The sequence below is a fragment of the Cherax quadricarinatus genome, chromosome 84 (assembly GCF_038502225.1).
Source record: "Cherax quadricarinatus isolate ZL_2023a chromosome 84, ASM3850222v1, whole genome shotgun sequence".
Lineage (NCBI taxonomy): Eukaryota > Metazoa > Arthropoda > Malacostraca > Decapoda > Parastacidae > Cherax > Cherax quadricarinatus.
In genome coordinates, this window is record NC_091375.1 from 9,096,207 (window position 1) to 9,110,749 (window position 14,543).

The 14,543-nt window shown below is 38.1% G+C and overlaps 1 protein-coding gene across 1 annotated transcript in view; it reads left to right on the forward strand.

Annotated features, from left to right (window-relative positions):
• LOC128704262 (lysine-specific demethylase 7B) overlaps positions 1 to 14,543 on the forward strand; it is a 67,931-nt gene that overhangs the window by 46,238 nt on the left and 7,150 nt on the right. The window contains 3 exon segments of the mRNA XM_070102921.1: positions 1,189 to 1,452; positions 8,042 to 8,232; positions 12,380 to 12,532. Coding sequence (XP_069959022.1) covers positions 1,189 to 1,452; positions 8,042 to 8,232; positions 12,380 to 12,532 — 608 coding nt within the window.

Genomic DNA, 14,543 nt, shown 5'->3' on the forward strand with positions numbered 1-14,543 from the left:
TGTTCAGTTTGCAGTGTTTGCTTGGTAATGAACACATGCAGCTGAGCTGTTGTTTTGACATACGTTCAGTCTTCGTCTTGAGTGTGGGAATGAAAAGAGAGATCATAGCTACCCCCTTTTGAGAGGGGAGATATCACCCCCTTTCCTAAACTGGAGAATATTCTCCAGTTTAGGAAGGGGGAATAATATCCCCCCCTCTCAAAAGGGATAGCTCTCTGAAATGGGGGTAGCCCTCTCAAATGGGTGTAGCCCTCTCAAATGGGTGTAGCCCTCTCAAATGGGGGTAGCCCTCTCAAATGGGTGTATCTCTTGCAAAAGGAAGTAGCCCTCTCTTCCTAAACTGGAGAATATTCTCCACATTGGTGGAAAATGGATGATGTGTTAAAAAATAATGTATAGTATATACTATACTGAGACTTGCTCAGTGCTCTCTCTCTTATTGGTTATCATGAAAACAGGGTACTAATGATAAAGATAATGAAGCCTTCAGGAAACAGTGATATTCATCATTGTCATAATGTTAAGATGCAATATGCAGTTTGGCATTTTTTTTTTTTTTTTTAACACGACAGCTGTCTCCACCAAGGCAAGGTGACCCAAAAAAGAAAGAAACAATTTCACCATCATTCACACATAATCATTGTCTTTGCAGAGATTCCCAGACATAACAGTTTAGATGTCACTCCAAACAGACTGTGTCCCAAACCCCTCCTTTAAAGTGTAGGCATTGTACAGTGGAATCTCGATTTTTGTATGCCCTAATTTTCGAGAATAACTAGTGTTATTCTCTATAAAATGTATTTTTTTTTTTAATATTTTTGGGTGTCGGAACGGATTAATTGGATTTACATTATTTCTTATGGGAAATATTGCTTCGAGTTTTCATACGATTCGGTTTTTGTCAGACTTTTGCAAACGGATTAATCACAAAAAAACAAAGTTCCACTGTATTCCCCACTCCAGGACCATAAGTCCAGCTAACCAGTTTCCCTGAATCCCTTCACAAAATATTACCCTGCTCACACTCCACTCTACTGTTGATATACCCTTTGTTTGCTTTTAGCACTTTTTTGTAAATGTTATAAGTAATATAATTGTTGGTATATTCTACCATTTATATACATTCTGACTACTTTTAGCATTTTATAATAAGATTGAGGTCTTAGTTAACTTATCCTTATTCTTCAGAACGGTAGAGGTGGGCTTGAGCCAGTGCCCCCAGGTATCAATCCTCTGAAGTTGTTTAAAGATCTTCAAAGGGAGATTCGTTCGGCTGAAAAGCAAGTAATTGCTCTAAACCCACCCAAACCTGAGCGTGAATCAAAAAGAAGAAAAAAGAAGGTCCTGGCAGAAGACTTCATTGACTACACCAATCTCACCAGCTTTAATAATGTTCTTGAAGAAAGATTGCCAGACAGGAAAGTCAAAGTACTCAAGGTCAACTCTCCTCAAGTAAGTTGTTTAAATATATGAACTAAGAATAGTTTTAAATTTTAGAATGAATTGCTGAAGTTTTGACTGAAAGAAATGTTTGAATTTTACAATAATTATAAAGTGTCACTTTTATAGGTCTCATTTTAGGTAACAAGGGTCACAATACACAGAAATGTTCTCTGACTGATGTATTCCTTAGTACCAACAAGTCTTGAATCAAGTTATCGTATCCTAGGGTTACGATAACTTGATTCAAGACTTGTTGGTACCGAGTTATAAAATTAAGTATTCGTTAAAAAAATACTGGGACCTTCACTTGTATGTTTACTACCAGTAAATATCACTGTCTTGGGGAATTAACTATTAATTCTAGCCAGAAAAATGGCTTAGAATAACCCCTTCTGATTTGGAGTGCTGACACCATTAGTAAATGTTTAAATACCCTTAAGATGGGGTAGGGATCAGCCTAAGAAGAAAGGGGGTAGAGGACATTTTGTGTGCAAGGGGCTTGGACTTCGAGCAAGCATGCATCATCATGTTAGATAGGAGCAAATAGAGATAAATGGTTTTTAGGACTTGACGTGCTGTTGGAGTGTGAGCAAGGCAACATTCATGAAGGGATTCAGGGAAGCCGGCAGGCCAGACTTGAGTCATGGAGATGGGAAGTACAGTGCTTGCACTGTGAAGGAGGGGTGTTAATGTTACTGTAGTGTAAGCATGCCTCTGGCAAGACAGTGATGGAGTGAATGATGATGAAAGTTTTCTCTTTCAGGCCACCCTGCCTTGGTGGAAAACGGTCGATGTGTTAATGAAAAATAACTTTTTTTTTTTTTTTTTTTTTTTTTTAAACACTTGTCATCTCCTACTGAGGCAGGGTGACATTCTTCTTTTTACATTTAATAATTTATACAGGAGAAGGAGTTACTAGCCCCTTGCTGTTCTCATTTTAGGCACCTCTTACGACACGCGTGGTTCACGGAGGAAGGATTCTTCTCCATTTGCTCGTGGAGTATAAGAAAAATTACCTTATGCAGTAGAGCATCAGATGTCTAGAAAACTTTGGACAATCTGGAATACTTGGGACCAAGCTGTTCTTTGATGATAATTCCTATCCACTTATTATCACTTACATCAGCCAGCTGCATCATCCATGCATCAGTATCTTCTTGTACACTTTGTTAATTTTTATTAATTTTCTTCTCTGCTTACACACTACATTATTATCCTGTATGTTGAAGATACCCTTAATGCCATGTTGTCAGTTTGTAGTAACTTTCATTACAATGTGGCTAATATTGAGTTTGTGTATTCCAGTAGCAGTGGGCCCCACTTTTACAGCTGTTAGGTTCCTGACCCCAGGAGATAAGCTAAAAATGCCAGAGAGTGGAAAAGAGCAGTTTTAAATATTGAATACATCTAAAACCCCTGATAATGTGTTTACACTACCATATATTCAGTATGCAGTACAGCTAGGCATAAAAAATCAAATACAAAAGTAAAATACACACACAGTACATAAAATACTTGCCTTAAAATGTGGCACCAGTCGCCCTTCCCTTACACAGCTTTTGTGTGAAGATGGCGGAAAACTGGAAAAAGCACCAGACATAATGAACAATGGCTCAGTTGAAAACCACCAAAAACAAGGAATACCGCAAAGAGGGTACCGAATATGTGGAACCCTCCTGTTTTGAAGAAATTTCACTCTTATGGAATATGCAAAATATGACCTAATATGAGAAATAGCATGAAAATTTAAAAAAAGTAAATGATGATTTATTAAAAAAATAGTCCATGTGAAACACAAAGACTTGCATAAATCAAAGTGTGTGTGTGTGTGTGCACGTGTGTGTGTGCACGTGTGTGTGTGCACGTGTGTGCGCGCGTGTGTGCACGTGTGTGTGTGCGCGTGTGTGTGCGCGTGTGTGCGCGTGTGTGTGCGCGTGTGTGTGTGCACGTGTGTGTGTGCGCGTGTGTGTGTGCGTGCGTGTGTGCGTGCGTGTGTGCGTGCGTGCGTGTGTGCGCGTGTGTGCGCGTGTGTGCGCATGTGTGCGCGTGTGTGTGCGTGTGTGCGCGTGTGTACTCACCTATTTGTGGTTGCAGGGGTCGAGTCTTAGCTCCTGGCCCCGCCTCTTCACCGGTTGCTACTGGGCCCTCTCTCTCCCCGCTCCATGAGCTTTATCAAACCTCGTCTTAAAACTGTGTATGGTTCCTGCCTCCACTACGTCATTTTCTAGGCTATTCCACTGCCTTACAACTCTATGACTGAAGAAATACTTCCTAATATCTCTCTGACTCATTTGTGTCTTCAACTTCCAATTGTGGCCTCTTGTTTCTGTGTCCCCTCCCTGGAACATCCTGTCTTTGTCCACCTTGTCTATTCCATGCAGTATTTTATATGTCGTTATCATGTCTCCCCTGACCCTCCTGTCCTCCAGTGTCGTCAGGCCAATTTCCCTTAATCTTTCTTCATAGGACATTCCCCTTAGCTCTGGAACTAACCTTGTCGCAAACCTTTGTACTTTCTCTAGTTTCCTGACGTGCTTTATCAAGTGCGGGTTCCAAACAGGTGCTGCATACTCCAGTATGGGCCTGACATACACGGTGTACAGTGTCTTGAACGATTCCTTACTAAGGTATCGGAATGCTGTTCTCAGGTTTGCCAGGTGCCCATATGCTGCAGCAGTTATCTGGTTGATGTGTGCTTCCGGAGACATGCTCGGTGTTATACTCACCCCAAGATCTTTCTCCTTGAGTGAGGTTTGCAGTGTGTGTGCGTGTGCGCGTGTGTGCACATTTCATACTGCATTTCTCGGTGTAGCGCCCACCCAGCTACAGTACCCACTCTATACATCATATCATTTTTTTTAGACAAATACTTGTAGCCTTTTAATATATGAATTGCACTTTCATGGAGAAGTGGAAAAGAATTCTTCCTCCGTAAGCTGTGCATCATAAGTGGCAACTAAAACACCAGGAGCAAGGGGCTAGTAACCCCTTCACCTGTATAAATTATTAAATTTAAGAAAAGAAAACAGTTTTGTTTTTCTGTCACCTTGCCTTGGTGGGATATGGCCAGTTTGTCGAAAAAAAAGCTCTAATAATGAATCCAAGTGTGAAAGTAGAATCAAGGTTTCAAAAGCTATTAATAATCTGCTCACTTGTCTCACTTCTCTTGTACAGAGATCATATAGTGTTGCAGATAGTAAGAGTAAATTCAACATATTAATAGGAAAAATGCCTTAAAAACACTGTTAGTGCATGTCAAAAAACAATTTAAAAAATTTGTGTAATTTATATATTTTTTTTTTTAACAAAATTCAGATAGTATTGAGTTTACTACTGGTGGGGAAAGTAGGAAGATGTGATGAGGGAAAGCCAGAATAAATTTCATCAGACAGGACTACTACATCTGAAGGTTGAATATTTCTTAAAAAATAAAATGTATTCCTTTACTTATTTTGCAAGTTTATAATTTGTTTGCCATTGTTGAACCATACTCACAGGTTTAGGGTTTCTGTTTATGATTCATTGCTGTATGAGAAGGTAAAAGTGCAGAAAAAACTGATGTCGCTGACTTCCCTCCATTCTTTGGTCTGTAAATATAAACTCAAATGATCAAATCTATTTTTCCTGTTTTTATGTGCAGGTTTATAATTAGCATTGCATTTTTGAAGGTGCAGGATTCAAATATAATCCAATACAAAGTGGGAGTTATCATAGTTGCTCTTTGCTGATGATGCAGTTCTGTTGGGAGTTTCTGAAGAGATACTGCAAAGGTTACCTTGGTGGAGGACTTTTGGAGAGTATATGTAAGAAGGAAATTGAATCTAAACATTGGAAAGAGCAACGTGGTGAGAGTAACAAAAAAGTCTAGGCAATGAAAGGTTGTATATCAGGTTGGTGGGAGGAAGTATGAAGGGAATGTATTCAAATGTTTGGGAATGAGCATGTAAGCAAATGTATCTGTGAAAGATGAGGTGAACCTTAGAATGAGGGAAAATGGTAGGTGGTGTGTTGAAGCATCTGAGGCAAAAACATCAATGTACCAGCACTTATATGGGTATAAAGCATGGACTTCTAAAATTACAGCAAGGAGGAGGCTAGAGGAAGCAGCAATGTCATGTTTGAGAGCAATATCAGTGTTGGGTCTGAATATAATGCAAGGAATTTGGAGCTCTTGTACAAGATACTTGGAGGGTGTATAAATCTGTAGTGGAAGGAAGGTGGGGTAGGGATTGTCCTAGGAAAGATTGGAGGGAGAGGATAAAGGATGTTTTGTGTGCGAGAGGCTTAGATTTCCAACAAATGTGCATCAGCATATTAGATAGGAGAAAGTGGAGGCAAATAATTTTTATGATGATGTGCTGTTGGAGTATGAGCAAAATAACATTAATAAAGGGATTCAGTGAAACCGGTTAGCCAGATTTGAGTCCTGGAGATGGGAAGTATGGTGCCTTTGTTCTGAAGGAGGGGTGGAGATGTGTTGCAGTTTTTGAACTGTAGTATCAGCACTCCTCTGGCAAGACAGTGATGGAGTGATGGTGAAATTGTTTCTTCTTTTTTGGGTCACCCTGCCTTGTTGGGAAACAGCCGATGTGTTAACCCTTTCAGGGTCCAAGGCCCAAATCTGGAGTCACGCACCAGTGTCCAAGAATTTAAAAAAAAAAAATTTGTTATTTTTTCTTATGAAATCGTAGAGAATCTTTTTGTGAAGGTAATAAAACAAAAAGTACGAGATTTGGTGGAAAATTGACAAAATTATGCTCTCGCGAATTTTGATGTGTCAGCGATGTTTACGAATCGGCGATTTTGCCGACTTTGACTCCCATTTTAGGCCAATTACATTATTCCAATCAACCAAATTCTTAGCTATTTCACTAGTATTACTTCTATTCTATCGATTGAGTACAAGAAATCGCCAAGTCAACTGTTTCAACTACAAAATAAAGTGATCGGAAATTGTTAATTTGGCCAATTTAACACAAAGTTCAAAATATTCCAATTTCAAAATAGGATCCAGAATGAACAATGTAGGCATTCCTGGCACTAAACTAACATTTCCTCTGTTCATTAGTTATGTTTTGAGGCTTTACAAATAAATTCCATTTTGATTTTTTATTCACATAATGAATTTTTATTCACACCAAAAAATAGAAGATTTACTGTTATGCAATACTGTAATAATTGTATAAATATCATCACCATATTTGTGAATGTATATTAGACCCACCAGCTGACGTGTATTAGACGTGTGAGGTCGTTTGTTTACTCTTGAATATCGGCAAAAATTTAACATTTGTGCTACTTTGAGCTCAGTTTCAAGCCATTTCCAGTACTAAAACCAATCAAAATCATCTCTATTTCTGTAATATGTCTTCCATTCTATCAAATGAGACCAAGAAATCGCAAATACAACTATAAAAAACATACGAAAAAACACTGCAAAGTTGCTGTTTTAATCAAAAAATCATGATTTCATTTTTTTTCTCTCATTATACACAGTGTGTTGCAGGATCTGTTTTATGTGGTGCACACATACCACATAGATGTATTCTCTCATATCTAGGCCCAAATGCACCACTCACAGTTTATCAGAGTGAGCTGAGCTCATGGCGTAGATCTACGGTTTGGACCCTGAACATAAAGCCGTAGATCTACGGGACGGACCCTGAAAGGGTTAAAAGAAAAATTTAGATCTTAGAAATTAGATGATGCCAAAGGTATAATTCAGAGGCCTGATGAGGATTTGTTGTATTTAGAAAGGATGGAACATGATTGAATGAATCCAGGGAGGAAGGAAGTATAGTTAGGGGTCATCCCACAAAGGGTTGGGAGGAAGGGAATAAAGTTTTTGAGTGCTAGGGTCTTTATGGAAGAATGTTAGATTGAAGTAGGAGTCTGTCAAAGTATTGGTATTGGTGGGTATCACCTAATTTTGTTGGAATCGGTATCGGCCTTAAACTGAGTATATTGGGGGATATAGGGTAATTTTGATGATGGTGTGGTTGGTATCGACTAATATTAATGGTATTAGTATTGACCTATATCTTGAATATTGGTACTGGTAAAATTTTTGGTATCATCCCATCCCTAGACTGGAGTGAGTGAAGACTAATGGATTTATGGCCTGACTTACTGCTGGTGTGAGTAGGGTGAAATATAGGAAGGGATTCAGGGGAGCCTGGTTTGCTGGACTTGGCCCTGGAGGTGGGAAGTAGTATCTGGTAAGACAGCTGTTACATGATTAATGTTGAATGTGCTTCCTTTTTTTAAGTCACCTTACCTCGATAGGAGACAGCTGTTGTGTTAAAAAATTAATTATTCTCTAGCTCTCAGAAACATTATTTTATTCAAGCCTGGTTGGTACAAGGTTACTTCTCTTTCTTTCATGATTTATTCATTAGTAAAAATATTATTAGCCCTCATATTTCCTGTCTAGTGGTTTGGTAAAAGCTATATAATCTACTATTATATTTTATGCATCTGTTTTGGAATGTGTAATAATGGGCACTTTTTACCCTTTAATTTTTGTATTATAAAATTGTGGCTTCTTATTGGATTCTGCAAATATAAACAAAATTATATTCTTTATTGCTTCTTTCAGGTGGAAATTGGAGGTCCCGAACTTACTAGCATCACCGATGAACACCAGAGAACTCTGAAACTAGCACTTCCTAAGACTGCAACATACCCATATGGCCTTAGCTTTACATCCTCAGACTATGGCATGAGTGGGACTCCACCTCATGATCCCGAGTACCCTCAGTTCAAGAATGAGTATCCCAGTAATGTCAAGTAAGTAAGAGGAGGCACTTATTACACAACCTAAGTGGAATGCTTTGCAAGTTTAAAATATTAATGTCTCAATCACATAAAACTGTTTATTTTTTAAAACCTATGATTTCTGCATATAGATATAAATACAGATTTCCCTCTCTTCATGTGGATTCACTTTATTCATATCTGCTATTGTGATATCCCATTTCTAATTATATTTATGCAGTTTAAATTTGATATACTATATACAGTAGGTTCACTCAACTTTTTATGAGACAAGCACACAAACACACTGGAGGGATTTGGTATGCTCCTAGTGGGTTATAGACTAGCCCATTTTAAAACTTTTTTTACTCTTGTGAATTTTGCTGTATCTATCATATTTTCTTTTTATTAATTCTTGAATGAGAGTCCAAAGAGTCATTATTCCAATTTACAAGCTATTGGGAACCACCCACTCCCAAATGCGAAAGTACACAGTTACAGATCTCGCTTCCCCCTTTGAAGGAGTTAGGGCTCTCTGATTGGTTACTTGAGGATGACATTGACTTCCTCTATTGATTAGGGGCAGTTGCAACAATTTCATGGGTCTGGTTTGGGCTTTGGAATCCTTCCAGACAAGGGACCATAAATGGTCCTTTACTCAATAAAGGGTATTAAGAGAGGTTCCTTGATGTCAGTAAAGGGGCTCTTGATTCAAGGAATTGAACCTGCTCTTCCCTTTCTTGGGTTGAATCTGAATGCCTCCCTTTCCCCTTGGTACTGTATGACTATAGTTTAGTGCTCCTTCTTGAATATAATAATAATAATGCAGTGAAACCTCTCATTAATGGATTTCAGCAGTTTTGGATGAAATATTAGCTGGACAGACACTAACGATCAGACAATATTGACAAAAGTCCATATTTCTTCATTTTGTCTGTAGTGATACTGTCTGGTTGTTTTCTGATGTATAGGGCCAAGTCTGCTAACTCCAACATTTGTCCAGTATGGGCCAATGCAGCCACATCCAAGACCTGTCTGTTTTCAGTGTCCCCTGAGTCATAGACCATCTGCACCAGTTTTTGGTGTGTACTCACTTGCACATACTTTACACGCATCATTCAGTCTCTAATTTACCCTGGATTTAGAGCATTGTGTGTGACTGTTAACACGCTAAGTGTTCTGCAGTTAACAACGGCTTCTGAAGCAAGTGGTGGTGTCCAGAGAAAATGTGGTTCTTAGCCATCTGCATCTTTTCAGCCATTTGCATTTTAGCCATCTACATCTTCTCAGCCATCTACATCTCAGTCATTTACATCATCTCAACCATCTACATCATCTCAGCCTCCTACATCTTCTCAGCCCTCTCTACATTATTTTTACTAGCAGAGCTTTACACCTTCTCTGACTCAGAATAAAGGTTATTCTACATTACCACTAGAGTTCACAGCAGTTTACACCTTGTCTCTCCACCGCAAAAGGGTAAGTAAAATTACTGTATATTAAATAGAGTACTGTACAATTAATCTACAGTACTGTATGTAGTACTACAGGCTACAATACCTGTATTCTTAGTCTTCTGCATCAGATGACCAAGTTCACTACTACAGAAGACAACCAGAGGATCATGAAATATTAATTTAATAATTCAGGAGTTGCAGGCAGTTGGCAACCTCCCCCCCCCCATCTCCATCCCCATTCCTTCAGTCCTTTAATGAAAGATTTTACTGTATATGCAGTTGGGTAGGTTCACATAATGTACTGAAGACTGTTATGTGGAATTCAGTGTTCATGGCTTAATTGAGTTGAGTTCAGCTGCCATGGGCCTGGAATTTATCTACTGTATAAAGCAACAAACTGGCCATATCCCACCAAAGCAAAAGCAAGGGATACCTGCATTATATACTTATTCAACTCTTGAGTTATTTTAACACACTGCCCATTTCTCACAGAAGCAGCACAACACAAAGCAGGAAACAGATTCACCATACTCATTCTATACTTGTCTTCCAGAAGTGTATAGGCAACACAGTTTAAATTGCCATCTGAACTGTACTATTCTCACCCATCCTGTGTAGGGTGGGGTAGCCCTATGCCTCTACATATCTAGCTATCATCTCATATACCTTCCACTGTTGTAACTCTTAAAAAATATCTGTAGCTATATTATTTTCTTTAGTAGTCATGTTATTTATTTGTTTTTATTATTAATATAAGTAAACCTTGTTTGCTAGTGTTTATATACATTGATGAGAAAGGTACAAAAAGTGAGAAGTTTGTGAAACATATTACAGTACACTACAATACTGTGATGTAAGTGCTCTCTTGGACTTTAGCTGACTGCAGGATGCATTTGTCACTTAAACAGTTACTCAGTTATCCATTTTATTGTTAAACTAGTAATTGAACAGGTAAACATGACAAATATATATTATTCAGGACTTGGAAATTTTCTGAAATCTAAACAAGCTTGGGTTTACCCATTACATGTGTGAATGTCAAAGTGGAGAAGTGTAGAAAGCTACACAGTTTGCCCTCCACTCAAAAGTTAGGTCATGGTAAGCTGTTGGTTTTAATTTGAATTCATTGTGTGGTTTATATTCATGCTCTCCCACTTCTGTTACATGACATTTATCCTCTTTAAATTCTATCACTTCATTTGTATGTTGTTCTGAGCCTTATTACCGAGATTCATTGTGGATAAGTGTAAGGTACTAGTCCTTGGTAATGAAAATAACCCTTGAAGCTATAAACTAGGTGAAGTAGAGCTTGATCATACAGAATATGAAAAAGACTTGGGAGTCATGGTAAGCAGAAATCTAAAGCCAAGACAGCAGTGCCTAAGTGTGCGCAACAAGGCTAACAGATTACTTGGATTTGTCTCAAGAAGTATTAGTAACAGAAGTCCAAAAGTTATTTTACAGCTCTATACCTCGCTAGTGAGGCCTCATTTGGATTATGCCACTCAGTTTTGGTCTCCTTACTACAGGATGGATATAGATTCATTGGAAAACATACAGAGAAGGATGACTAAAATGATTAACTGTGTAAGGAATCTCCCGTATGAAGATAGACTTAAACCCTTAAATCTCCACTCTCTGGAGAGACTTAGAATGAGGGGAGATATCATTGAAGTGTATAAGTGGATGACGGGCATAAACAAAGGAGATATTAATAAAGTACTGAGGGTGTCGAACCAGGTAAGAACCAGAAATAATGGATTTAAGTTGGATAAATTTAGATTTAGAAAGGACATGGGTAAGTACTGGTTCTCTAACAGTTGTGGATGCGTGGAACAATCTTCCCAGTAGGGTGATAGAGGCTAGGACCTTGGGTAGCTTTAAAAAGAGATTGGACAAATATAAGAGTGGGAGGGGCTGGGTTTGACTGGTGTCATTGGGTATGGGAGTTAATTCTTGGGTAACTTTGGGTAGAGGTCATTTTGATGAGGACCTGCCTTGCATAGGCCAGTAGGCCTTCTGCAGTGTTCCTCCATTCTTATGTTCTTATACACAATTATTATTTCTAGTCTTGCATATGATAGTATCTTTGCATCATCAGCAAACACTTTTTTTTATACACATCAATCTCCCACCAATTTAAGGTGGTCCATGAAAGGATAACAGTCTCTTATCATTCATTCAATAGCTCTCTTGCCAGAATTGTGTAGACATAATTCAAATGACTCTCCAAACTACACCATCTTTTCCTCTCCCTCAGAGAGCAGGCTCCACTGTACTTCCCACCTCTAAGACTCAAGTTCACCTAACCTGTTTTCTTAAATACCTTAATGAATATTACCTTGCTCACACTCCAATAGGAGTGTGAGCAAGGTAATATTATAATTTTTATTCCTTCTGAGAAGTCATGTGTGTGATTGACAGTTATTGTTGATGTGTCTAGGGGTGAATGTGTATTTGCCATGCTTGCTTTGACCTTTAGGCCATCAGGTGGTCAATAGACCTTCAGGGTAGGCTCATGTTGTCAGAGTAATGGATGTTGTTATTAAAAGACAGGTTGCCTAAGTCAGAGTTAATACGTAGTCTAGGTCTGAACCTCTCAGTATACAGTCTTCCACCAATATGTGAATTGTGACACAGTAGTGCTATTTACAGTATATGCATTTTTTGTGATGGTACTAATACATGTGTATTTGTCTCACAGTGACTCAATTTTTTTTCAGGACTGAGTATGATTGGTCAGATAGTCCTGGAATAACTCCCTACAAGTTAGTCGATCCAAGTGGAGTGCGGATGAAATTTGGACGCACAGGCAGCACTGACTCTGACATCTCCATTACACCAGCATCTACGCACACAGTCAGAGTTAAAATCGAGTTCGTAACAGTTAGTTTGTAGTTTTTTAATCTTAGCAATTAAAAACTGTATTGCTTGTTTCTGTCTAGCCAATTTCTTTACCTACCTTAAAGAAGGTACCATATTATGTTTGTTTTGACTCCAGAATTCCTCATTAAAATGGGAATAATGATGATATGCTTGCATCATCTTTTATTCTATAGCTACTGCTGTAAGTGCTGCTGTTCTTCCTGTACTTATTTCTGCTCCAGCTATGGAATTTGTTCAAGCTGTTGCTTCAGTTGCATAAGGCTATAACCACTGCTGTGTTCCTACTCTTGTTCCAGCATCTGCTTCTGTTGCTTCATATCTGATATAACTTCTGTTATTCCTGCTCTGTACCTGTTTGCTCTAGCATCTTTTCTAGCTTCTACTTCCATTATATAATAGCTGCTGTTACTGGTACATCTGCTTCTGTTCCAGCTTTTCTACTGTTTCAGCTTCTGCTATTGTTGCAAAATAGCTGATGTAATTGCTACTATTTCTGCCCCCCCCCTCCCTTTTTTTGATTTGGCACCTGTTCCCGATTTTACTTATGTTTCTACTCCAATTGTTATTCCATAATTTTACAGTAATTCATTATCTTGATAATTTTAATTATCTTTTGACCTTTGTTTTTATCATTTTTCTTTCTCTTCTGCCTTCTTTCATTCCTTTTTTCCACTGCCTTGTCTTTTCTTCTATCTCCTACATCTTATTTTTCTCATTGATTCTCCTTCTGTTGACACTGATAATGGAGAGTTACACATTATAAGTCACTCCTACTCTGCTTGATTTGACTAACAGTTGAGTCTTCCTCTTGGTAAAGAATAAAAAGGCTCAGTGTCACAACTGAGACAGTACACAAATAACCTGCACGCTGAAACAAACTTCTGATGACATTTTAGTTTGAAATGGCGTCATAAGTTTCTTTTTCCTATGTGCAGGTTATTTGAGTATTCCTGTTGGTGTCTGACATTTGTACACCCATTCTCCTCCTCCTCTCTTGCCTGGAAACATTGAGAATTCATCATCTCTACACTCAGGGTTGTCACATCACACATCTTTATCTTGTGGGAAGATTTTTGAATATCACTGTTACTGAACTTATGTGATATTGCATATATATGTAGGGCCCACATGACCATGGAGAGTGAAGTATGTGGTTCTTGCATGTACTACACTGCTAGCATGTATTGGAGATTCTTTCCACTCATTTGGAGTGATTTTGGGTGATGTCTCTCAACTGGAGAAATTAATATAGATTAGTGCACTGTAAGATTGAAATATGTAGATAACAGGAGTAGTTTGGGATATTGGCAGTTTGGAGGGACTTCTAAACTGTCGTATCTGAGTGCCTCTGCAAAGACAGTGATTATGTATGAGTGAGGTGAAAGTGTTGAATGATGAAAGTATTTTCTTTTTGGGGATTTTCTTTCTTTTTGAGTCACCCTGCCCCGGTGAGAGACGGCCAACGTGTTGGAAAAAAAAAGTGACGTGTCTATACTGGAAATTTTCAGTTTTAGTCTTATTTTCCTATATATTGTTCTCCTTTGGTGTACAATATCACAGTTGATTTCTAAGCTAAATTCTGTAAAATGCATTATTTTGATCTGCATTGCAGTCAAAAGCCTAATGGATGTAGATATTATGATTTTACTCCAGAAGAATTTTATACTGTGTATGGAATATTGTTTAATGGCTTACTTATGTGATATATGTGTAGTTCTTTTAGCAGGGTTAGATAATGTACAAAAGCATCTCTTGTACACATGTCTCAGCAATATCACAAATGTCATGTGGCAGTCGTGTGTGTGCGTGTTGGTAAAATTTTGTCAGGATTTGGGGAGATTTTTTTGAAGAAAAGTTAAAAAGTTGCCAAAGTGGAATACACTATATTTGTGGATTGGCATTCATAAGAAATTTATGGTTTGTAAGTACAGATCATATTAACTTTCATTTATGAGATATGGTATAATCATCTGGGCCAATAAAATTAAAAAAATTTTGATA